Source organism: Aricia agestis, chromosome 9, assembly GCF_905147365.1.
Source record: "Aricia agestis chromosome 9, ilAriAges1.1, whole genome shotgun sequence".
NCBI lineage: Eukaryota > Metazoa > Arthropoda > Insecta > Lepidoptera > Lycaenidae > Aricia > Aricia agestis.
In genome coordinates, this window is record NC_056414.1 from 2,477,242 (window position 1) to 2,505,012 (window position 27,771).

Genomic DNA, 27,771 nt, shown 5'->3' on the forward strand with positions numbered 1-27,771 from the left:
AAAGTAAAAGTGGGCACGGCGTCCACCCACCAAGTCCTCATTACTTTAATTGTCTACAGCCTTGGCCGTGACCGCGACTAGTATTTTAGTCGGCGTGATGTAACGCCTTATATAAGTGTGCGTGATAGTCTCACGCCGGGAAAAAGCGAAAGCAAGGTGAAAATTGCATCTGTGAGTCTGTGACGGCACACTTTCGAATGCAGGACGATCTGTTTGAAATTATTCTGCCTGCAAAGGACCTGTATTCCGACGGCATATGGATCACTATTACACGAGTTAAAAGACTTTATAATGTACTTGTTGCCAGATTTTATCGATAAACGCAAAGGCCTTTAGCGAATGAGAAGTTTAGATCCGAAAAACCAATGAATGTAAGCAACACTAGAATCTAAAGAAAAGAAATCTGCAGAAGAACATAAAGATATAAGACGAGGAACTTATGTAAAAAAAAATGTAATTGCAGTCTAAATATAAATTGTGATTCAGAATATGACGGAGCAAGGATGACGTACCTCTTAGCTGTAATTATACCATTATACCTTACCAAAATATAATTATCGGTACGCCTCTAATTTTTCCCAACAGGTAAAGCCGTGTACTTTATCATAGAAACGGAGTTACATCACGAGCAATCCAAACGACTTACGAAATAATTATTAAAATTAGATACAGAGTTTTGAGCAACATATTTGTAAAGACATTTACTTTAAATAAGTAGGTAATAATGAAAAACGATTAAAATAATCTATTCATTTGCGAAGGTAAATATGTAATGCATTTTAAATGAGAGGCAATAAAATCGAAGGCACGCAGAATCCATGGCAACATATAGGGATAATACCACAATTTATGTTAATTTTGTACGGATATATCGCTCTCGATGGTGTTACACTGCAACGATAAAAAATAATGGTAGCTACTGAAAACACTGCTAGTGCAACAGCTACTAATGCTACTGAAACTAAAACTGTTGCAAAACTTATTAGAATTCCATTCTCCATTCATAAATGTTTCGAACAATAACGAAATACGCGGAAACCATTTGGCGTATTTGCAAATTTTATTTGTCGCAAGTCGAGGCACGTTGCGATTTTCCACTGACACCGAAGGACAATAAACCCTCGTGCTCACGTAATAAGGACTACGATGCGCGCGCAATTCGCAAGTTAGCCGGTAACGATACACGCATTTCAATTTGTACTTATGTCACGTGCGTGCTTTCTTCGTGGATTTGCGCGCAAATCTGCGCCAATATAACGGTAGGTGACAGTTCCGCGATATGTGTGGAGGAATCCAGGTTCCGAGGTGGCCACACTGAGTGCCACAATGCAGCCACACCGCGCACAATGGCCACATTATGCGGTTCGTGACAATTGCGCCAAGAAGCGCATAATTTCGCCACAACAGACAACCCGGGCTTTTGTAATTTCAAATAATATTTTGACTTTCTAAAGCCTTCGAAAACAATACATTTTATGCGCTGATGTCGAACCATTTCGATACAAATTCATGAAGACGGTTTACTCTCCTCGGCCGCAAATATTTACTTTGTATTTTTCCTGACCTATCGTGGGTGTGAATTTGGGAGTATTAGCACCGAGCCTTAGATAATCCCTGTCAATAGATGACGTAGCGACTCGTGTCCACCCGAATCACGAAATAATTGGACGAGAACAATCCACGAGTAGTTCTCGAGCATGCGAACATGATATTGAATGTGGATAAGAGCATCGTGACATATAAATCAAAGCCCGATCCAACAGATAGCTTCAAGGTCTAACGCACTCGAGACTCCACTAATTGCTTTCATAATCCGAAACGTAAACTTTAATGGTAATGGAGTAATAAAACAGACGTTCGTGTGTAGACTCAACATATTGTGCTCGCGGTCGTAGGGGTGCATTTATAATTCAAGGACCAACTCTTTTTGTAACAAACGTATTGTTCCGTTCAGTAAACACTGTTCCAACTTTATTAATCCCATTTCGTCATGTAGGCACACCGTCTACGCCTTCGACTATATTTGTTGGGCATAAAAGCTCCCTAAAAGCATCAATGCTTTAAGAATTTGATACATAGATTTAAGTTATTTTTCTTTTTATTTGAACAATGATAGCAGTAGATATCATGCATCGATATGATCCTGTTTTAACCATTAACCAATATTTACTTTTCTTTCTGGGCATTATTGTGGGATTATTAGATTCGAATCCAACGTAGTCGATTTCGCTATTGATAGCTCCAAGGATGGCTTGTGTAGTTTGCCTATAGCAAATGGTTCTTGCTGCGCTTCAAATCAAATAAGCTACTTTACAACCTCGACCGAACGATTTTCAGAGGAGAACTCACCAAGCCACCACGCTCCAACCCATCGTGGATCGCTGTACTCGTAGTCTGGAGTTATCAGAGGGTCCACATACACCCTCGTACAGAGCGCTCCCAGAAGAAAGCCCAGCGCTGGGCCTATTACTCGGATACCGATTGTGATTGCTGAAACAAAGAAATAATATAATTAATTGGTGGCAAACTTAATGCTGATGAATCTGAACATATTCTTGTTAATTTACCTACAGAAAATAATACTAGTGCAACTGCTACTAATGCTAGATGTCAGTTGTTAATATCTGCTAATTTATCTATAATATTTAATGAATCAGTTTTTAACATTTTTTAGCTTTTTCTGGATGTTATTATTCTCAGTCAGATTTTTACACTCGCTTCCTCAATTTATCACCGTGTTTCCGAGAACTGAACGTTGCGAAAACTTCACAAAAACATTATTTGCTTTAAATTAATGATATCTCAAATACAGGTATACCATACCATAAAGAATAAAATTACAAAAAAATTAAAAACGAAAGTAATTAACGAATGCCTGAGCAAGTGAGCATATGCACGGTGGAATGCGTTTAAAAATAAATTAGTGCGATAGAGTCGCGGTAAAAAGTCATGATCGGCCTAACGAACGTCAGTAATCGATGGCAGGTCGTTGGCTCTTCTGGCCCAATTTTGGGGATCGCGAAGGACTGAGGTGATCGACCCAACACAATGTACTTAGCTCCAAATTTATCGACCACCACTCGGAATAATTTGGCACACGCAGCATAATTTAGCGAGAACTGTGAAAGTCTTTCTCTCTTAGCCATTTTTAAACCTAAACAATACTAGATACTGTAGTCTAATCTTCTATGTTTGCATATTTTAAATTAGCTTTAGAATGCCAATAAAGATTACGCAATATATCGATTACCACTTAAAATAATTTGATAATATTAATGAGAATGCAAGTCCTTATCAGGCTTAGAGAAAGACTTCAGAAAGAAAAACTCAAGGCTCATAGAAGGCTTAGATTCTAATCCTTCTATGAGCATTGACTACAAACTGTGTACTATATTATATCACTCAGGTGGAAATTTAAATCAGCTTTATTTTCACTTTAAATTAACAATACTTTTACTACTTCTAAATTTAACATTCAACTAATTATAAAGTAAAAGCTCGAATAAATTGTTTGTTATATCATGCACCTTAATGACAATCTTGTCCATTTGCATCCCACCTGCAGCTACCACACTAATGGTATCTACAACGCTATTAGATTCTACAATATTTATTACGTACGGGTCCTGGACGTTTTCCTCCGCAATATATGGGGTTATCGACTGCCTTCGAGTCTGCGGTTCAGTACAACTATTCAACGTATCCTTAAACGGTTGCAAACTCACTTTAAACTCTTCCGTCTACAGTATAAAGTTGAGTTTTATTTGCGCTCGTTTTTTTCGCATTAATCGTTACCGGTCCCAATGCATCATTAGCAAACAAGTAGTCTGCGTGAGTAAGCGTATTGTCGAAATGACGAATTACATCATACACTCCTTCCGAAACTTGTTCGTCGTCGTAAACATTGGCATTGGTACTTATTTTGGTTGTTTATACTTTATTATGTACTTATTTATTGATATGAAAGTGGCTGGCAGCGGATGGATGAGGGCTGCCCAAGATCGGGATGGTTGGCGCTCACTGGGGGAGGCCTACGTTCAGCAGTGGACGGCAAAAGGGTGATGATGATGATGTACTTATTTATTAACCTTAATATTTTCCAATAACCACAAAATCACCCGTATAGTCCGTGCAATCCACGACGACGCCACCCCACCACCTTTTGGGTGAGCATCTTTCCCTTTGACCGTGACGCTTTTTCTTAATTGGTATATTTATTGTAATGTGCGCGTGTACTCATAGGTAAATAAGTAATTAGTGTGTACCGATAACACTCGAACATTGGCGAAAGCTTGCACACTTATACTATGAACGATTAGGAGGAATAGCGGGGCGCGTCTTCGTGGATTGCACGGACTATAGTAGGAAATATTTTTAGAGTTCTCACATCGGGGTCATTATTTGGTAATAATGATTAACCTGGGATTTCAACATGCACAGTTCTGACAACCTTTGAGATGATACAGGAATTTTGCATTATAACATTTAACGGCGGTAAATTATGCATAATGCCCATTAAATTTGATTTACACGTACATTTGTCACATGGCAGACAAGTGAGACACGAACTCAAAACTCTGAGCATACAGATATAAAATGGCGACTATTTATTTAACCTATTTCAACATATCGATGTTGGAGTAAATATTGAAGCAGAAATTGATAATAGTATTGAAGGAGCATATCACGACGCCACCTTAAATCCTTGTACAAACAATTACAGTGAGTCAAGATAGCCTTGGAAACTAGACGTCTATTCACCTCGGGAATCACTAAGCTTTGGTCACTTCCTAGACGCCTGAAGTTAATCAATCGTTTATTAGCAAGAAAATTTTCTGAGGCTTATCATGGGACCTATCAGAAACGTTCCCTTATTACGAGGAAGATTACGCAAAAGTATACATGGTTCATCACACAAACTGGTCCAAAAACAAATTCATAAATAATAGGCAAAGTGCGAGTCGGACTCGAAGGGTTCCGTACCATTATAGAGCAAAATTAGGCCAAAAATTGAGTTTTTTGTATGGGAATTAGGAGCCCTCCTTAATTTTTTATTTTAATTAAATAATTTATTTATTTATTTTTATAGACTCATCAACAGAACAGCATTTGTGACATTTTTTGTACATAAAATTTGTTCACAGATAAAATGAGTTCTAATGACAGGTGAAGTACAGCGTGCGTATGCGACAAAAATTAGACGAGATGAGATGTAGTGAATATGGTGATAAATGATAAAGAATACATAATATAACTAAGGACTTTGAGAAAAGATCAAGTACCTACCTGTTGCCATTATTGATAAAGAGAAAAAAAGGTCAAAAGCATCACGTTTGTTGTATGGGAGCCCCCCTTAAATATTAATAATATCTTGTTTTTACTATTTGTTGTTATAGCGGCAATAGATATACATAATCTGTGAAAATTTTAGATGTCTAGCTCTAGCGGTTCTTGAGTTACAGCCTGGAGACAGACGGACAGACGGACAGACATTGAAGTCTTAGTAATAGGGTCCCGTTTTTACTTTGGGTACGGAACCCTAAAAAATAAGACAAATAACACAGAAACGAAAGGCGAAACATTATTTCCTATTTTAAAGTGCTTATAAATGTAACAAGCTTACAAGCTAAAAATATTATACGAAGACACATAACACAGGACGAAGACCTACGAAGACCTATTATTTGCTATTTGTACTTGCTGTATGAAACGCCGAGTCAGCCATCAGGACAATAAACAGCCGCTATTATTTCATAAAAACTTTTATTACGGCCACTTTCCCAAGTCCCAACTCCAAGGAGGCGATTCTGATTAAAAAGTGAAGAATTTTTATTACATACCACTTCCGGACCATAAAAACTAGATGTAATAGCCTTAACCATAATCCGGATCGACTAATAAGGTAGAGTAATTAAATGATGGCAGTAAATTCGAGAATTAGATGGCATTCTTCATTAATTACTTTATCCTTGAGTAAACTTCTATTTGGTACTTTTCCTAACCGAAACCTTTATTTTAACAAACAAATGTTTGAATGTTATATTTTAAACGAGCGACTAATTGCTATTACCTACTAACTAATTGCTGACTAGAAATAAGCTTCTGAGACTTTCAACTTTTCGCAATAAGTGCATTATACGTGGGAGAGCCATGCTTCGGCACGAATTTGCCGGCTCGACCAGAGAAATACCACGTTCTCACAGAAATGAGAAAACCGGCGTGAAACAGCGCTTGCGCTGTGTTTCGTCGAGTGAGTGAGTTTACCGGAGGCCCAATTCCCTTTCCTATCCTCCCCTATTCCCTTCCCTTCCCATCCCTACCCTCCCTTATTACCCTATTCCCTCTTAAAAGGCCAATGCTGCCAGTGTCCATGGGCGACGGAAGTGGCTTTCCATCAGATGACCCGTTTGATCGTTTGCCCCCTTATTTCATAAAAAAAAAAATACTCCGAAGACAAAATTAGATAATAAAAGGGCCAAGGCTCATTAGTCATTACTGACAAAATTGATTTCCAGGTATGTTATATGGGAAATTCCAAGTAATTATTCCACGAACCGACTACGACTTAAGATACACGGCCAATGAACTATGTTTCGGAAAAGGATGACTAAATTCTGACTAGATCATAAAACTAGCAAATTTACACTAGAAACCAAATAGATCCATCCAGTTTTTGCGCATACGAAATTCTTTGGGATCTAGTCATCATTTTTAGTCTTAAAATCAATTTAGAGGCACTTTCGCCCACGCAAAGAGGTGACTTTTGGAGAATTTTAAGTGATACTAAAATAATTAACGATATTACATTCTCGTGTATGTGTTTAAACCGTTTAATATCGGTTATAAACTTCTACCTATTATGTTAATAGCAAAAATTCCATAGTGTATCATATTATGGAACTTTTACTATTTGTTAAAACACAAATATACCTAATACGATGTAGTATTATTTTGGCTTGACGAATGATATCTGTCAGCATCGATAATGATGATGGTGAACCGATACATGTACATTACATAATTTCCCTTAAGCAACTAAGCAGACAGTTTAAATTAATGCACAATGAGAAACATGTCCCCTCTATTGAGTAACCACAGTCCACAGGAAACAGCTGCTTAAACACAACAGAACTAAAAGCCTGTCATAACGGTCATTGCTGTTGTTTTAGGAAGCCTGGCAATAGTACCCTAGCCGTAGCCACCCTCCTAGAAAATGTGAAATAGGAATAAAAGAATTTCACGTTAGAGCAATCACGCCAACGAATAAATTCCTAATTCAAAAGCTGCCTCCACGACACATAAAATCAGGAAATAAAAATATATTATTCAGTAATCATTGATCATTTTAAAATAGAGATATGCCAATCATGACTTTGGCCAACTAGCCGACTAGCCGATCTAATCGGCCGAATAGTCGGCCAAGCCGATCATGCTTTCGGAAGTTTCTGTAAAACTTTTTTTCTGCTGATTTTCGGGTAAGTCACACTTGCCGCCTGCGAAGGTGTCTGATCCTGTAGTTTACTTCGCGTACGTAACTTTTTTATGCTACAATTATGTAATTAATGATTTTGAGGAAATATTTCATATACATGCAGTCTTGATATAATAATACATACTCGCCTTATTTGTTGTTGAAAACTATAATATTAAAAAAATATATTTATTTACCAGCGAGTAATTTCAGAAACACTTCATTTAATTTTAAAATGTGTAAGACTTATAAAGTGTGATACTTATAAACACATTATAAATAATCAAGGTTTTTCTATAATATTTATTCAATAATTATAGCAAAAATTAAAAAAGTAATAAGCCGGATAGTCGGCGCTTTTTGCCGACTATTCGCCGACTTCAAAAGTGGCCGGATAGTCGGCTTTACCGACTAGTCGGCACATCTCTATTTTAAATCTATTTTAAAAGCAGTTTAACTAATTTTTTACCGAAACATATTACGTCTTCTACAAAACCGCTAATGATTGAGTACTTTAATTTGAGGTTTCAATATTAATTCGTGCATGTTAAACAACACTGAAATCTCAATATGACGCCCAAACGGACCTAAAAAGTTACCATCCTTAAAAACAAGAGATCAAACACTCGAAAGGTCAAACGGCGATGACGTTGGTGGCACCACTAGCGCAGTCACCATGACTTACAGAAGTCATTGTTGGCTTTCATGGAAAAAGTTTGATACCCTGTTAAATCATGTGACTAAATATAAAACGCATATTATAGATCGATCAAAATTCAAATTTGCATTTATGCAATTCAATTTAGTTTTAAATTTTAACTGAAGACAGTTATAACTGTCTTCGGAAATCAGAAATTCTTCCGGATGGTAAAAATCGATGACGCAAGTTTAAGGGCCATATTTCCTGGAGAAATCCATATCCATACTTCCATAGTCCATACTAATATTATTAATGCGAAAGTGTGTCTGTCTGTGCTCTCAAACCGCTGACCCGATTTTGCTGAATTTGGCATGGAGATCCTTTGAGTCCCGAGAGAGGACATAGGATAGTTTTTATCCCGGAAAAATGTACAGTTCCGTGCGATAAACGAATTTTGGCGCAACGGAGTTGCGGGCGTCATCTAGTAAGATTAAAGATATAAACTTAGAACCGAATATAAGACGAATGTCTTTCGTCAAAGATGCTCATCATCCATACTTCTATACTAATATTATATCCATATCCATACTTTAATGAAATGCGAAAGTGTGTCTGTCTGTCTGTCTATCTGTCTTTGTGTGTATCTGTCTGTCTTAACGGACAGACAGAGACACACAAAGACAGAGGTTTGAGCGTGAAGAGGGTTCCCTCTTCACGCTCAAACCTCTGAACCGATTTTGCTGAAATTTTGTATGGAGTTACATTGAGTTCCGCGAAAGGACATAGGAAACTTTATGTCCCGGAAAAAAAATCGATTCTCGCGCAATAAACGAATTTTTGCGGACGGAGTTGCGGGCATCATCTAGTTGTGCATAGGTAGCTTCTCCAACCAGCATAAGCAATCCTAAGAAATCAGCATCCGATGCTGAATCGTCTGTTATGCAACAGTATCGCGTTCGTTGTGGCAGGTCAGTTACCGACGTCAGAGCTGATTAGATTACACGTTGGGAAAGATTAGATATTAAATGCATCTACTCGACTGAGGAAAATTCTGGATCATAATCAACGCCGTACAATAATAATGGCCCAAATAAATACCAAGTATCGCATTTGCTTCATGTCTATTACATGAAAAACGTCCTCACTTATCCCATTATTCCTAATAATATTATGTTTTTCAATAATTGATATACTAGCAGTGTCTGGACCTGCTTTTAATGTAGTTTCAAGTTTCCAAAGCGCGTCAGTTGGCCTAGCATGCGTACAACGAGATATCTCACTCTCCAGCGTAGTTATATTGTCGATATCGACATATATCTCTTTTTCCCTAACATGTACATAATATACCTATATAGTTATCATTAATAAAGATTATTATTATTATATTGTTGAACTTTATTTCTAAGCGACAAACGCACGTTTATTTAATATAATAATATTAGGTATGTAACTGTTGGTGAATTACGTGCCATGAGTTATGACGACATATTCTTAAAGTGCGATAAGGCTTTAAATGATAGTGGGCGGGGCGGGCGGGGATATATTTCTGTCGTCTGGGGAACATATTCGAGTCTAAGATTAATAATATTTATTTTAATCCAATTTGGCACTTTTTCTAATGTATTAATAAAATAAAGAAAAGTAAATTTCAGTAAATAATTGTAATTTGAAATGTTATCAAATTTTGGTTTCGGTTTCAGTTTCGGCTGAAAAATCTGTTTTGGTCGCACACTATAGGTAATACAATGTAGAGTTTTGGGTTCATAATATCAGTATTGTCAACTACTGTCATATTATATTTCTTTATGGTTCACAATGGTTCATAAGCTTTCCGAGCGTGCTTGCTTTTTTTTTGGCGGACAACACAGCGTAGCTACCGCTAAATAATCATCCTCACTGTTGCTGCTTGACAGTTGACATCTATAGTACCTCAATGGTTGACATGTTTCCCGCTAACAATTTGAAATGAGTTGAATGTGTCATGTGCTAAAATCTGACAGAAATTGATGTTAATTTCTATTACTGCACATTCGCATAAAATGAAACGAATACGACTGAATGTCCGCGGACGCGCTCCGCCGTGTCCGCGGATGAAAAAACATCTCGCTAGCCAGATTCTTTTAAGACGTCCGAACGCTCAAGGTCGCGTCCGCGACTTATGTCAGACAATGTGCACAGTCTAGTATATTTTGTATTAACCAGATAGAAACAAGCCGCATCCGAGGAAAACGTCCGAGGACAACGTCCGATAATTTGTTCCCAGCTTTTACCTTCCAAACCGTAGATGACATACTACTCTTTTTATAATGTCAAAATCTCAACAAAACTCGATAAAAATGTGTTGTCATGTTAGGGTTCGTTCCTCAGGTTCGTTCGTAGACAAAAATAGAACAGATTAAAAAAACACAATATCTCTAATTTTGACGACAGACACGAGAAAAAACTTATGTCATGTTAGGGTCAATAGAGATAAAGAGACAAACACTCAAACATCGAGAAAACATGTAGACAAAATTTTCTCGATGTGCGCATGCTAGACACACAGACGTTAGCATTGTTTCGATAATATTATGAGCAATGAACAGACGATTAAATATTCTATTTTTAAATTTGGGAAATCGTGAGCTTTCTGAAACAATGACACAAACACCAATGACCTTCATTGTAGAGTACTACAATAGGCATACTGAATAAGGATACATCACTTCATGATTAGTTGACATTCTAAGAATAACAGAAAGGAAAGGCAGTTATAATCCAAAAGTAAATAAGGAAAATTCTAACAATTTATTTAAATTTAGGTTAAAAATGACATGCAGACGATGAACTTGAATTTTGAGTTTGAGAACAAAAGTGCATTACGAAATACAAATACTAGTGATGCACCGGATTAGCTCTTTGTACAACAATTGTAGAGTAATTAATAATTTATTTGGACATGATTTATATGAATTTATTATCTTATGACATTATTTATATAAAGATTGACATTTTATGAATTGTTAAATATTATTATTTATTTATTACAGTTATAGGACATTTAAATTGAATTGTTGATTTATTTAATGTAATTATTGTTTTTTAATTTAATGATTTTCTGACCAATTTTATATTTATGTTGCTATTTAAGTACAACTCCTATTTTAGTCATTAATTTATCAATATCAAAGGTTTATATGAAAGGTTTTACATTTAAAATTTTATTTGTTTTTTTGGTAGAAAAGTATTGTTTTTGGTTGAAAATTGTACTAAATGGTAGAAAATTTAACATGACGCTGACAACCCTATTTTTGTTTACCAATTATTTAAAAATTTAAAATTACCTGCACTACACCTGATGATGATTTTATCGAAACCGATCGTGTAAAACATAATTGTTATTAATAAAAGTGGAAAAAGTGCATGAAAAGTGTATATTATTACTGTAATTAATAGTTAATAGGTATGTGTAGCATGTAAATTATACAGTTAAGAAAAAATAGCGTTTCTTCTTCATCTTAAAATGATCATGTTCTACAAGAAAGTATATATGAACGAATGAATCAACCTCGTCGAATCTTTAACCTCGTGGTACTACCATCACATCTTATCACACGTCGCTTAATCATATTATCAAGGTAATTAGGCCATTCCTTATCACCGATTACGAAATTGCCGAACTGGTACAGAAATTTCAAAAAAGGAAATAATGAATTCCTTATCGCAGTAGGTAACCCTAGATTAGGTTATCAATTTCACTATTTTTGTATAATATCATTGAATGATTCAAAGCGTTGTAATTTTTATCGTAATTTACATTGTACACAGAAGTCAGGTATTGAATTCCAGTAAATCTACGTTGGACCATGACGACCTGGATAATTACGAAGCTGCACCCTGTTAACACGGTCAATTAAAGACGAATATGCTCCTTCACATCCATCCGTCCTAGCATACGCCAACGAGATATCTCGTGGATATCTCACTCTCGAGCGTAGTGATATTGTCGATATCGACAATATATATCTTTTATTCCCTAACATGCGTACGTCGAGAGATACATTTCTCGTTCATAGACTAGCTTCACAGATAATAGGTATTTATCGACAAACTACTCTTCTCATTTGTTAAAATCTTGACAAAACTCGATAAAAATGTGTTGTCATGTTAGGGTTCGTAAACAAAAATAGCACAGATTAAGAAAAAAAACACAATTATCTCTAATTTTGACTACAGACACGTGAAAAAAAGTATGTCATGTTAGGGTCAATAGAGATGAAGAGATAAACCAGTTAACATCGAGAAAACATGTAGACAAAATCTTCTCGTTCGCGCATCTTAGGCCGGCATAATTGCTTGTGTTGGAGCATCTATCATGGGTACTACATGGATGTAAAGAGACCGGCTAAATCACTACACAAATCAAAATATGATATCGTTTGGGATTTAGATCCTTTTAAAGTTGAAGCCTTGAGTCGCCACGTGTTTTTGTCACCAAAGAATGAGAGCTGCCGGAAGAGATAATTTTGAAATTGGAACGCCAAGAGATGGCTGCATCCCGTCCGACCCGGTAACACAAATACTGACCCGTCTCAACTCTCAACTGACACAAATACACAAGTAGTATAATCTATATCGAGTATTAAGGAGAAAGAAGTAAATAGATATTAGAACATCAAATAAGTATAAACGATTTACACCTGCAGGGTAAGCTACTGACAAAAATTAGGGACACATTAACGGATTTCTCTATCTGTCACTTTTATGTGGTGGCCTTTTCTGTGAAATATTTCAGGAATAAAACTATAAAAATTGTGACATAGTCGTTTCCATTCGTTTCCGTTCCGACCATTGACTATCTCTACGTATTGTCTTTGGTTGTCTTAGCTGCACTTTTGCAAAGAAATTATACGTGGGAGAGCCATGCTTCGGCACGAATGGGCCGGCTCAACCGGAGAAATACCACGTTCTCACAGAAAACCGGCGTGAAACAGCGCTTGGGCTGTGTTTCGCCGAGTGAGTGAGTTTACCGGAGGCCCAATCCCCTACCCTATTCCCTTCCCTACCCTCCCCTATTCCCTTCCCTTCCCATCCCTACCCTCCCCTATTACCCTATTTCCTCTTAAAAGGCCGGCAACGCACCTGCAGCTCTTCTGAAGCTGCGAGTGTCCATGGGCGACGGAAGTTGCTTTCCATCAGGTGACCCGTTTGCTCGTTTGCCCCCTTATTTCATATAAAAAAAAAGAGGCTTAGGCCACAGATTATTAAATACTTGGGCCCTCTTTCTTTTCCAAACTTAACTTTTTTTTTAAATACAACGATAAGGCTACCTTACTAGGCTGACGTTTTATTTTGCAAAGAAAGACTAAGTATCCGTTGATTGTTAGCCTTCTGTCCTACTATATAGACTCCTAGTACCCAGTAGCTCGTGCTATTATGTACGAGGGGTCCCAGTATGCTCTATAGTCTAACTTCTAGAAGCTCAGTACATTGTCCAGTAGCACCTTGCATTAAGCAGTCCGTGGTGAATAACAATTGATCAGCCCCGTTACATAAATAGCGCATCTCGCATGCGCGCGCGCATCGCCGTTTCGTAACCAAAGCCGCGTTCACAACGGAGACAAAACGTAATAACTTGTAAAATATAGAAGCAAAAATGATGCCTTTAATTTGCAGTATTCTTCGATCAAATGCAGTAGTATTAATAATAAAAAAAAGTTACACAATGATTTGTCTTTGTCAATTATCAGTCGAAAGAATTTTCGGACGAGAGAAATTGTTTCCGCTGAAAGACATTTTTAAGCAGCCGCCAAAACAACAATATTTCACGTGTTTAAAAACGTTGTGAATAATTTGTAACAGCGCCGTGTATCATCGGAAATGTTGCGGCATTCAGTTTTCTGGTAGAAAGTGTATGAAACTTCCCCGGAATTCAAAGTGTCTTCATACCAAATTTCAGCAGAATCGGTTCAGGGGTTTGGCCGTGAAGAGGTAAACAGACACAAAGAGTAAAGACAGACACACTTTCACATTCTTAATATTAGTATGGATTCCTTTAATGATGAAGGTGATAATAATAATGATAATAATATTATTATACCTATAATAATCGGCCAAGTGCGAGTTGGATTCGCGCACTGGGTTTTCCGTACCAATATAGAGCAAAAATAGTAAAAATAGTGTTTTTTGTATGGGAGCCCCCCTTGATTATTTATTTTATTTAAATTTTATTATTAATTATTAAAAATACAGCTGAGTATTTTGTGTAAGTACATTTCAAGTGCCTACCTATTGTCGTCATTGATACCGAGCAAAAAATTTTTAAAAAATCACGTTTGTTGTATGAGAACCCCCCTTAAATATTTATTTTGTTTTTAGTATTTGTTGTTACAGCGGCAACAGAAATACATAATCTGTAAAAAATTCAATTCTCTAGCTATTACCGTTCTTGAGTTACAGCCTGGAGACAGACAGACAGACGGACAGACATCGAAGTCTAAATAGGGTACCGTTTTTACCCTTTGGGTACGGAACCCTTAAAAACGATTTCGCAGTTGCGTCAAAAGGTAACAGGCTTTATAGTATTAGTATGGATTGTGTTTATTTTCCTTGTGATCAATACTGCATGTTGCATGCTCGATGATTGCATGTTGCATTCAGTTGCGGAGTCTGAATTACAAGTGACAGTGGTTGCGTCAGACTTAACCATTTACTCAACATACTGTTTACTACTTAGTACTCACTACTGTTATTGTGGTTACTAATAAATACATACTTACTAGTAATGGTAGTAGTAGAGCAAATCTTTGAGCAAAGAATTACAGAAGCAGAATTACGATTTGAGTTTTCAGACCTACTTGCAATCCTTAGAAGTAGAGAAAACAATATCTTTCATACACACAAAGATAATATCAAACCATAGAACAAGCTATATCTTAAACGAGCTATTTCCCGCGGCTTCGCGTTAAGAAGTATTATTATATACAAACTTTCATCCCCTATTTGAACCCCTTGGGGTTGGAATTTATCAAAATCCTTTCTTAGCGGATGCCTACGTCATAACATCTACCTACATGCCAAATTTCAGTCCGATCCGTCCAGTGGTTTGGGCTGTGCGTTGATAGATCACTATGTCAATCAGTCAGTCAGTCACCTTTGAGTTTTATATATATAGATTAAATAATAATTAAATATGTTAATAAGAATACTCTACCAATATAAAAAATCTAATAGATGTTATGTTAAACAGTTAAGTCCTAAGATATTATCATCAACTTCATAACCAGAAAACATCATGGTTAATTTGAGCAATTTTTGAGATATTTTCACTTTTCAAAAGCGTTGTTGATTGGTTAATACTTTGAGTTTGGCCAATGAATAGCGCTAGCGAATAGATACCTCTGGTAAAGCCTCAGGAACCGCCTATAAACCATGTATAAGAAACTGTAGGACACGTCTACGTCAGTTTACACGGACGCCTACAACCCACCTACTCACTTTCTAAGCTTTAGGCGCATCCTGTACAGAACTACTGCCAATCGATAAGAAAGTAGTAATTAATAGATCAAGTAATTCGCAAACTTATGTGCAAACCAAACTTATGAGGAAAAGTTCTACCGTTCCTCTAGGATTCGCTTACACTGCATTAAGATTAGTATAGTAGTGAATATTTTTCAAGCTTAACCTGGGCCCGTACCACGAAACCGTTTTGAGACTCAAACAATCGTACGGAAATGCCGCATCCTACTCTAACAAACGAGAAATTACGTTGTTAGAGCAGGACGCGGCATTTTCAGCCGATCGTTTGAGTCTCAAAACGGTTTCGTAGTAGGCCTACTGACCTTTGCCGGCGGAGTCGTGGTGTAGGCTCACGCGATCCCGCGGCCCGCCCAAGGCGCATAGTGGAGTACCGCCGAGTTTTTAGTGGGTAGGGGCTGCGTCCACCACCATCTTCGGACGCAGCAGAGACCCACATACTTGCGGATAGAACCCCATCCCCCGCAAGATGCTTAAAAGCATTTTCTCGGCGCAAAAAAAAAAAAAAAAAAAAAAAAAAAAAAAAAAAAAAAAAAAAAAAAAAAAAAGGCCTACTGACCTTTGCTAAAATTTGGTATGGTGATACTTGGAGTCCTGGAACCTCTTTTAGGACTTCAAGTATATCCCTCTATCTGCTATAGGATTACTACTATCACAGAAAATGTACTGTGACCGCGAAGAATAGGAATCTAGTAAAGAACATTCTAAGCCAAGAGTTACACGCAGTAATGGAACGTTATAGCGATGATCCAAACAAGGTTTTATGTCTAGAAAACTAGTAGCATTCAATGTATTCCTAGCAATAATGAAAGAAAAACGTACAGTAACAGTAGTAGAGAAACAGATAAAAAGGTTACAACAGTGCCATGGACATATTATACACTGTAGGTCCGCGAGGAATCCGCGCAAAAACACTTGCAGTCATAACTTTTAATAGCGAGCCTTTGGCGGCGAGGCGACTGGTACAGATATTTTAATTTCCGTTTAAAATCATGTAATGAAACAAAATTTACACAGTTGGCTTGTGAAACTAAATACTCATCGATTGGTTTTTAAGTTAAATAATAATCATACTAACATTTCTTAATAATAATTATGCCGAAGCGAGATTTACTCTATTTAAGTGGCGCAGCAGAGAAGTTCTTAGAATTACATTCGTTTGTAATGTAAAGTTACAGAGTCGAGCATTACATCAGGGAAGGAGAACCGAGCATTACAATGTGCACCTTGTAATGATACAATGTGTAATATCTTGATATTACTTGTAACATCAATGCTACGATGCTACGTGACAGTGAAGTTAACTTGCTATGTAATGATCAAAGTCGAATCTGTAATGTTACATTACACGTGAATGCTCGCGGCGAGAAAGCACCATTAAGTTATAAAGATTTCTGTCTCATCTCACGGTATTTATCAAAGATCGAAAGATTAAAAGAAGAAAGTCATTTCAACCAAACTTGCATAGGGCAAATAATGCGCTTTTGTACTGCGCACACACTTTAGGCACTATAAGGCTGCCTTCACATTAAGTCGCGAGTATTGCGGCAGCGCGCGACTTAATGTGAAGGCGGACTAATAGCTAATTCGCCTACTTTTGATGAACCGGTGACAGTCACTGAAACGGATGTGGAAGGAATTATCGTCTCCTTTACGTTTAAACTAAATTCCAAACTGCTCTCTCTCGAATGCACTCGCGTCTAGGTTATAAGCGCACGCCCTGACTTTAATATGACCTAAATACTAAATAGTATCAAGTGTATGCACTTTAAGCTCGCGGCTACATATTTATATGACCTTGTAACGGTTTCTTAATCAGCACATCTCTCGTCTGTATATAAAATATACAATATACTTATTTTTATGACATATGGGCGATTAACTTAGATATTATTAATAATCCTACGACACATCAATGATTATTATTTTATGAATTTTCACTTCAAAATAAGATCACAAGTAACTCATAAATAGCTAGAAACAATTGTTAAGAATTGAAAAAATTACAGGAACTACATGTCCGCTTTCAAATCCATCATCTGTATAAGAGCTGGCGCGCACTACGACTTTTTTTCGCGCGATAATTTTACCGACCGACCAAAATTCAAATAAAATGTTAAAAAAAAAAATAGGCTACAGATTTCATTTTCTACCGACATTTGTCTAGCGACCCATGCTGCCGCTGCTTTTCAATGGCGTAGAGCAAAATGAAATCTATAGCTTATGTCATAAAGTGGCATTTTATTTGAATTTGTGTAGGTCGATTTCATTTTGCTCTACGCCATTGAAAAGCAACGGCAGCATGGGTCGCTAGACAAATGTCGGTAGAAAATGAAATCTGTAGCCTATTTCATAAAGTAACATTTTATTTGAATTTTGGTCGGTCGGTAAAATTATCGCGCGACAAAAAGTCGTAGTGCGCGCCAGCTCTTACAATTTACAGTAAAGACAATCGTGACTCTACTGAACTGAACTCTATTGTAATATTTATCTTACGCTATACAATATCATAGCGTCCATGAATGCTCAGAAAAATAGAGATGTAATTTCATATTCGTCATTCATAAAACCTATATTTACTCGGATTAAACAGAAATACAGAATGCAAATACTTAATTTTAGACAGAATTCAAATGATTTTAAACAGAATTCAAAATTTTTAAATTTCACGATGCCTCTACGAATTCCTAGTACTTTTAGTAGACGAAAAGTCTTTTTAGTTTTTATTCCAACTCTTCTTTGGATTACACCTACAATTGAATCTGCAGTGCTAGTGTTTCTATAGGTACACACATTGATACTAGGTATTATCAGTTTGTACGTTTCTCATGCACTAATTATGCGTCGAGACGCCAATTGTCTGCAATTGCTTGCCAAGTATTCGTACTTTTACTGCCTATAGACCTACTGTCCCTTTCTATATGCGATCTATAACAAGAACAAGATCGTTTATTTTCAAAATATGGTAGTTAAGAATATGGAACAATAAAAATGGCTCTCATGTTTTGTTGGATATAACATTCTCAACTCAATATTATACAAAACATAAAATGTAGAGTATTGAACCCCTACTTAATCTAGATTTTCATAGTAGCACTTTTAAATATGCATACTGCATATTTTCACTATTTTCAAGAAGTTAAGAAAATACTTTTATTGGATTTAGCCACGTATTAATACGGAAATGAAAGAACATAATACTGTAGACAGTGATGCCCAAAAAAGTGAAAAAAGGTGTGATTTTCCTTTTTGAAAACCCAATTTTGGAAAACCCTTTATTAGGTTTTATTATGTAAATTATTTTAATCGAAAGTTTTAAATGGATTGATTTTTTAAAATTTAATCATAAACTGTTTCCAAAACATATTTAGGGTTAAGTTCCTCAAAATTAAAAATAACGAAGTGATTGTTGCCCACCTGCCAGACAGTCTAGCCATTTGTATGTCCGTCTGTCTGCCCCCTTCACTTCAGTAACGTTCAGTAAGTTCGTTAAACCCACAAAATACGAGTAGTCGCACAAAAAGGGTTCTGTATGTCCGCAAAATATCTTATTCAACAATTTATCGAAGTATCATGTACTTGTAATATAATTTTTATATTACAAGTACATACCTACTTCGATTTAAATAAATAATTTTCCATCTTTTTTGGAAAAGATGACCCCGAGGGAGTTTCTTACGCCGGTTCTTCTCGGCGGGGTAGCTCCCGAACCGGTGGTAGGCCTCATGTAGACGCGACGTTTTAAGAGGATACACCAGGGCTAGAGAAATGAAAAAAAAGTACGTGTAATATCTACAGCTGTCTCTCTTACCTCAAGCCTATACCGCAGAACGCGATAGAGACAACTGCAGAAAATCTAGAAAATCAACGATTCGTTGTCCCCTGATTCCTTCTCCAAAACTTAACCGATTTAAGTACTTTTTTCACTAAAGATTAAAGAAAGGCTTGAGCTATGTTCCTATGTTTTGCTTTTTTTTTTGTATAATCTAGCCAAATCTGTTTTCTAGACGTTTAAACACAGCGGAAAATCTGGCCATTTTTTTGGGGTTTTTGAACGTTCATATCTTATTTAATAATTAAATTATGAAAAAAAAAGAAACATAGGGACATTGTATTAGTGGCTGTAGATATTCAGGAAAAAAATTATAACTTTACTAGCGTTATCCAGGGAGGAAAAAGGGGACAACGTTTGTATGGAAAAAAAGGGCGGCGTGGACTCCTCCTTAAAGTGTTAACTTCGTTAACCTATTTAGAAATAAATATTTTGATTTTTGATTTTTTTTTTGTAATAATAAAACAGAGCATAAAACTCATTAAAGAGAGATTCAAGAATGTATAACTCAAGTATAAACTTTTGACTTACCCATATAAAGCGGCGACTGTCTGCTGCCGACGTTGTCGTCGACGTACGGTATGCCCAGCGTCGCGATGCCGGTCTGCCCCACGCCCACCACCAGCATGCATACGAACAGCCAGGGTATCACCACCGCCGTGATCGACGACCGAGCGGAGCTCTTCACTTGGGCCTGGTCGCACATAAAGGTGGAGTTGCCGTTGATGGAGCATACGGGGGCCGCTCCCGCCCTGTGCGCGTCCAGGTGGACGTCCATCAGCCGCGTCCCGTACAGCACGTGGGGCAGCACGCAGCCGATCACACCCACCGCTAGCACCAGCATCATGCACGCGATCCAGCGCGGCCGGTGCCCTCTTCCGGCGAGGTAAGTCAAAAACAGCGCCGTGCATATCTGTCCGATCTCCGTCGCTGCCAACAACGTGCCGGTCGTCTTCGAGTCCACCTTGAATAGCTTCTCCAGGGTCGTGGTGACGCTCACGAAGTACGTGAGGAACATGCCCTGCAGCACCCAGCCCGACAGGAACACCAGCATGAACACCCTGGTGGAGTGGAAGGCGGAGCGGGGCGGCTGCTGTTGCGGCGCCGGCAGCTTGCAGTCGAGGGAGCCATTGTTGTTGCCGGTCGCCAGCCGCTCGGTCTCCTCCGGGGTCGCTTCAACGCCTTTCATGGCGCCCTGTTCAGCGGGAGCCGCCTGCCCGCTCGCTGCGTTCGCTACCGGTGTCCTGGAAAGAAACGCCACGTTATTTCCCGAAAACTACATCAGTGAGGCTTTTTATGACATAAACTTACGTCATCGCAATTTTTTAAATATCGAACTAGTGGATAAGCAGAGTTTATAGATCGCGTGTACCCCGGAGCAGGGGTGTGCGTGGTGCGTGCGCGCATTCGCCGTGCCCGAGTGTGACTGCAGGCTGCGCGCGCGCCGCCCCCTGGCGAAGGGTTTTGTTGGTCGTCTATGCATTTTTTATCGGAGACGTATTTACGCTCGGACTCGTCTGCACTTCGGACTCTCTTTACAATGCGGAATGTCATTCGTCTCGACCTTTTTTGGAACGATTCAAAACTCTACGTATATTTTAAGAGAATACGTGTCTCGTTTACTTTTTGCCGTTTCGAACAGGGTTTGTATCGCATTGTTAAGATTGCATTATTTGTGCATTGTAATAAAAAGTAATCGTCTGCCAATAAAGGGTAATACTCACTAGAGTCACTAGTGAATTATATATTGAATAGCCCTAAGATTTAGGTAAGCGTTTCAGAACCTGACTCCTTAACCCAATACAAAGAGACACGTGTACTGAGAAACCAACGAGGGTCTATGATCCGTCAGCGGCAACGAGCCAAATAGTCAACAATTATATTGTCAGTCCATCCGCACCACTAATAGGGTCATGAGCGCTAGTTCGCGACAGCACTAACAGAATAATAATGCGCCTGTACAGTTAACAGGATTCGCGAAACTCACCAAGTAGGCCGATGACCACAGGTGACACGCCACCCACCGGCTCAAACGTTGCAAAAATACAGCCAAACTCTTTCCACTACCATTAATCACGTGTCAGAAAAGTAACACTCTGTATATTTTCAAAAAGTAAAACACGCCGTATAAAGCAGACAGCCCTAAATTAGAACTTATAGACTAGAGAAGATCGGAAATTGGAATACGATCGCCATACGCGTACGATAAGCGAGATACATGGATAAACTAAATGCATTCGGAATGCAACGAGCATTATCCTTATCAGGGCTGATATCGTAGGTCGCTGGCCGAACAACCTTACGCCTTGCCCTATTTATCAAAAAACGGCCATTCGTGGAATCGTGTTTGGTGATTTGCCAATGACTTTAAATAGCGTGCCGCGGGTGCCGCCTAATAACAGGTGACGGCGTAACGCGGGTTGGTACAGTTCAGATGTATTCTACGTCCGGCAGGACCTTTGTGGTAACAACATAAGGACCACTGTTACACAAAATTAAAGGTAAAATAAAAGGAAGGAATAATTACGCCGCGAAGTACAAAGTGAAACACTGGAGGCATCGTGTGTGGTGCAAATAAACACCTCAATATGAACTAATTAACGTAGCAAGAAATAAGGAGAAAAGAGAATTTTTCATATTTCGGAAGAACTAACAAGGCCATCAGCAGCTGTAACAAGCTTTAAAACTTGTCGAGTAGCATGGGCTTTGGATGGTGAGTAGATAGCTAACTACAGCTAATATAGCTAAGAAAATAACAATTGCCAGGTTCCCACCATAGATATTTTGCCCAAATAACGTCAGGAAAAATATAGTTGAAAATTATTCAGATCGACGAGAGAGAGCAAGTAGAAACACAAAGGAAAAATACCGCTTCCTATTCAGATGTCAAACATTCAAAACACATACTTTCACTGAAATTTTACATAAATTACGTTACAATCGCACAGAATTACGTTAGAAAAGTTGGTGAATAAATTAATATTTAGTGAGCACCTGCTCATTGTGATTGCTTGCTGGACCTACAGTTTCCAGCTTAGTTTTTCCGTGTTTTTACGAATACTACTAAAATCCCTTTAAAATATTTGAACAACTTCAATACGCTACTTAGAGCTAAATAACAAAACAAAAACCTTTATGGAATGTAATATTCGGAGCATATAAAATTCTTTTATGGCATATTTAGTATCGTAAATAATACGAATCGTCGGCAAACCTTAACCGTAGAGCGCGAGCGTGATAAAACCGATGAAATTCGCTTTATAACAAACAGTTTGGAACACCCAGCGTCATTTAAGCCGTATAAAGAGCGGACACGGGCGTCGACAATGGCCCAATCTTTGTGCAGACTCGATAATTATGCGATTAATTTTATTGCTATATTTGTCACGGTCTTTGGTTCAGCACGGATTCGTCGGATATGTTTTTTTTTTTTTTTTGTAATTTCGTTTCGGCCATTAAATTGAATGCTTTGAACTCTTTTATGAGTATATACTCGTAGGTAGAATTTTTGAATGATTCAAACCACTTAGCATCCAATTCCTACCCGCTGCTAAGTTGCTTGATTAATGATCTATTAGCCTAAGAAAATTAAGCCGAAAATGGACGATCAGCGGAAATAATTCGTGTAGTTTTGAAAATCGCTACAGTTATTCCTTGAGATATCCAGATAAACATATCGAAAATCCCCAAGGGTGGGGGGTGAGCTAAAGGTGTAGAGGGGGGTCAAAGGACCCTTTTTTTAGATTTTAGCTCATAAGTCTAAAACCTGCACAAATAGCGTAACGGTTACTTCTAGGAAAACATTCTACATAAAATTTCCTTTAAATTTGATCCTATAATTTTTTTTGTATGGTCGATACTTTAGAAGTTACAGAGTGTTCAACTTTATATAGGTATAAAAAATGAGACGGTTTTATAAATAAAATAAAATTGGTATGTTTTCAAAATGTATTCAAAACTAGAAAATAATAATTAGACAGTCTTAATTAAATCAATAATTTTCTTATACTACATCATCATCATCTTCACCTTCTATATCTACCAAATCTACAGGTACGCCATTTGTACACGAACCCAAGCAGCCGTTGCATACTAGACTGCACGTGATACCAGCTTTTCGGCATCCACAATTACCAGTGCAATCACTTTTGCAGCGACAAAATATTGACTTCAGCACGGTGTCAGGAGCTGGAGGATCATGAGTGGTAACAGGCTCGAGGTTTCCATCAGCTCCTCGCTTCCATCCCCACATTTCAGGAGGCAGTGCGTTACCTAACCACTCTTGTACTTGGTGGAACACTCGGAATGAGTGAAATTTTGCTGATCCTTTTGTAGGTGGGAGGAGTAGGAGAGGAAAGATCTGGTTTGGATTTGGTGCTGGATTTGACAAAAACTGAGTATCGATGTCTGTTAAGATCAAGCTGATCAGTGGCTGCACGATACATCGTCAAAAACATCCTTTATTATTGAAATTAAATAATATTAAACTGAAGCAGGAAAGCGCAGTATTAAAACATGTCGTTTATATAATATTTATGCCTTATTTTATTGTTTTCTACGAAAAATGCTTTTTTCAATTTACTACCAATGTATTATCGTATATTTTACATGGCAATTGTGCGAAAGGGACAAACCAAGAAAATCGATTTCTCGCTCGTGCTCGCTACTATAAGGAGATATTAGTTAATAAAAATAATAATTTAGCACATGGAAGTAAGGTTCATTTTAATATTTCAAAATGATGAAGTAAGCCTTCCAGCTGTATAGTACTTCCTAATTCCATGGTGACTAGTCTAACGTTTTATAATAATAGCAGCTAGGACAAATAATTATCTGTGAATAGCAGGTATTTGAATCAGAATAAGTTGTTTTCTTAGTCTCGGACGTTCGATGCGTGTTATTTTCGCGATTCGCAATTTTGAGGAATTTGACCCCCCCTGTAGTTCCTAAAGTATTGACCGTACAAAAAAACTTATAGGACATAATTTAGAGGAAATTTTATGTAGAAAATTTTCCTAGAAGTAACCGTAATGCTATTTGTGCAGGTTTTTTACTTATGAGCAAAAACCTAAAAAAAGGGTCCTTTGACCCCCCCCTACACTCTTAGCTCACCCCCCACCCTTGAGGACTTTTGACATGTTCATCTGGATATCACAAGGAATAACTGTAGCGATTTTCAAAACTACACGAAATATTTCCGCTGATTTTATTAATTTGATCGTATTATATAGCTTGTTATAGCTTACTAAATGAATTCGGGTAGATTCTATATTCTGGTGGCCAATATCAGCCTATGCAGCTTCAAGCTATTTCACAGTGAGCCAAAAAGACTGCAGTGTTCATACGTTATTTAAAATTACATTTCATTATTCTAGAAGGAACACTAAATTATTTCTTATTACGAAACGTCGGCATAATCCAACGTCAACCCACATCAAAATTCACCAAAAACAAAACGACACAGCCGATTCTCTGAATCAAAGAACGCATGAGCTGATGCACTTTGATTGCATCAAATTCGTGGCATTTTATACGGAGTGTCCTCTATTTTATTCAGGATAAATTACACTCCAGTCTTTTATCTTACGATGAACTAAAAAATCTATCACTCGATCAGAATACCAATTGTTTTTAATCATCATCCCAAGGTCAATCCATGGTATCCTGTAGGTACTAGGTAATAACCAAAAGTCTGTTTTTCAGGCTTAAACTACTAAAGGTAATTTGATACACTTTAGTATGAAGCTGCATGAAGTCCCGAAAAAGATTAAAATGAATTCCGACGCAACGAACGTGCCTGCAACACAGCTCATAACATTGAATGCAGTTGGTTTATTGAAAACAGAGTGACAGTGTCATACATCAATGCGCTTACGAGACATTTATGGTCCATGCATCATTGATATCCCTTCATCCACGCCCTCCGACATTGTTCGGTGAGGGCCCTTGGGTGGCGTACCCACTGACCTATATCACGGTGACCTCCTCACGTGGTTTGTTCCCACCTGGGTCAGATCGTAAAATAGAAATTCCAAAGGCTTTAAGGTAGCCGAGTGAGGTAGTACACCATAGATGCCTCCGTGGTCCAGTGGTCTAGAGCGCGGCTCTTGACTCAGAGGCCGTGGGTTCGATTCAATGAAACCGGCCACCATCACCGAAACCGGTGTAGGACCTTAGAAACCTTAAAGTGATTCTGAAGTTGGAGACTCTACTTCGGTTGATGGTAACTCATTGGTACGTTCTATACTCGACCAACTCTATAATGCAGTGATCAGAGTATAGATCGTAATTACTCATACTTTTAACATGTAAACTTAGTGAGTTTCGAAACTAAGCTAATTATTATATTATGCTCAGGCCGTAACCAGTGATCTGATTTTGAAGAAATTCTACAATAAAAGAGTACGATATTCTATACCGATTAATTAAGTGGAATTTCATAGTATTTACTCAGATTCTGGTTACTCGCCAAGGAAGTCGCTATGCTCAGCTCTCTCACGCTCATCTTACATAACTATTAAATCATTGCACAGTAACCATTAAAATTCAATCTATATATTAATACGTGAGAGAAAAACTTTGTAACCCTTTTTACGAAAAATGGGGAAACTTAGGTGCATGAAATTTCGCACAGTTATAGTTTATATGGTGAAGGAGTGCATCGAGCTAATATTATTTTAAAATTATGCTTTTATCATATATATTTTTAACAAATAAAACGTTACACACACTACGACACTACTACTAGAAAAAATGACAGATTTTTGAGTGACAAGTCTATACATACGAATTATACTCTTTTATTTATGGTTGTAGTCTGTTGACAACAAGTTGACAAATTGAAAATGGATTATTGTTTTTTTTTAATTTTAGATACTATTAGACAATGCTTAAACGGCCAGTCTGAGATCAGCTGAGTCCCAGAGACATGAATTGAAAAAAACTATGATGAAGTCAATATTTTTTACAAAATATAGGTAGTAGTCCTAATGTCGTTGCAAGTAAGTTCGAATTTCGACCATTGGGCAATCTCTAGTAAAAATAATTGCAGCGCCAATAATGATAACGATTTGTGGTCGCTCGGCGTAAATCGCGTGATCACCTTCAAATTAACATATCAAAATCTATGGAGGCGCGGCGCTCGCGCAGACGGCCGACATAATGCAGCGCTCCAGACGTCACTTGAATTGCAGATCATTTTTGTAAAAAAATTGAGGTTTTTATTTGAATATCTCATTCAGGATCAAAATATTCCGATATGGAGAATAAACTACCTGAGAAATTATTTGCACAAAATATATTTTTTTTATTTCTTCGCGGTCAATTTGCTTTCAATTCATTCCCTTTAGTTTGCTCATCGACTACTGGCATCCTCGTTACTCTTCATACTATATAAATCAAACTGTTCTCTACCACCACGCTACTAAACTGCTGATCATTTTTTAATTTTTATTTATATTTACTAATTACTATATAATCAAACTTAAAAAATATACTTTTCAAGATGCTATTCCCGGTTTCTGAAATGTTTCGTCCGGTATTCACTAGATTTTCATTGGCTAACGTCAAACACTAACCAATCAACAACTCTGTTGAACAGATAAACTTCTCTAAAAAGGGCACAAGTCATCAGTCTGCAGCGAGCCCTATCTATTTCTAGGCCCTATCTCGCGTCGCCACTTGCCAGTTATTTATATCGAACCAGTCGATAGCTAATGCCCTTTCCCCGTTGATAACGAGTACTTAGGATAATATACCCGATACATTTCAAACATTCAATTATACTTTAACTACATCTGCAAATACTAATATAATAAATTCGAAAGAGTACCTGTCTTTATGCCTGTTAACTCTTCACGCCCAAAACACTGATCCGATCTTGATGAAAGGTATGGAGATACTTTGAGTCTCGGGAAAGGACAAAGGGTATTTTTAATCCCGGAAACATATACGGTTCCTTCGCGATAAATCAATTTCAAAGCATCGGAGTTTCGGGGGTCATCTAATCGTTTATACATTGGTGGGAAATTGTAAGGAACCGTACTTTGCAAATGGGATTTTAATTTGGCGAAAAATGACATCACCTTTCGTTTTGGATTTATGGAACTCATTATTATCAATAGTTATTTTAGAAACATAACGTTTACAATTTTTTTTTTTTATGAAATAAGGGGGCAAACAAGCAAACGGGTCACCTGATAGAAAGCAACTTCCGTCGCCCATGGACACTCGCAGCATCAGAAGAGCTGCAGGTGCGTTGCCGGCCTTTTAAGGGGTAATAGGGGAGGGTACGGAAGGGAATAGGGGAGGGTA

At 37.6% G+C, this 27,771-nt stretch overlaps 1 protein-coding gene across 4 annotated transcripts in view; it reads right to left on the reverse strand.

Moving 5' to 3' along the window:
• The window catches only part of LOC121730333 (solute carrier organic anion transporter family member 74D-like), a 104,790-nt gene that overhangs the window by 13,254 nt on the left and 63,765 nt on the right, over positions 1-27,771 (reverse strand). For 2 of the 4 annotated variants that reach the window (XM_042119338.1, XM_042119340.1), the window contains exons 2-3: positions 19,990-20,702; positions 2,350-2,490 (exon numbers count right to left, since the gene is read on the reverse strand). In XM_042119338.1, the coding sequence (XP_041975272.1) occupies positions 2,350-2,490; positions 19,990-20,647 (799 nt within the window). In that variant the 5' untranslated portion in view covers positions 20,648-20,702. Of the gene's footprint in view, positions 1-2,349; positions 2,491-19,989; positions 20,703-20,769; positions 20,790-21,445; positions 21,664-27,771 lie in introns of those variants that run through there. The other 2 variants (XM_042119339.1, XM_042119337.1) reach the window with 2 other exon arrangements.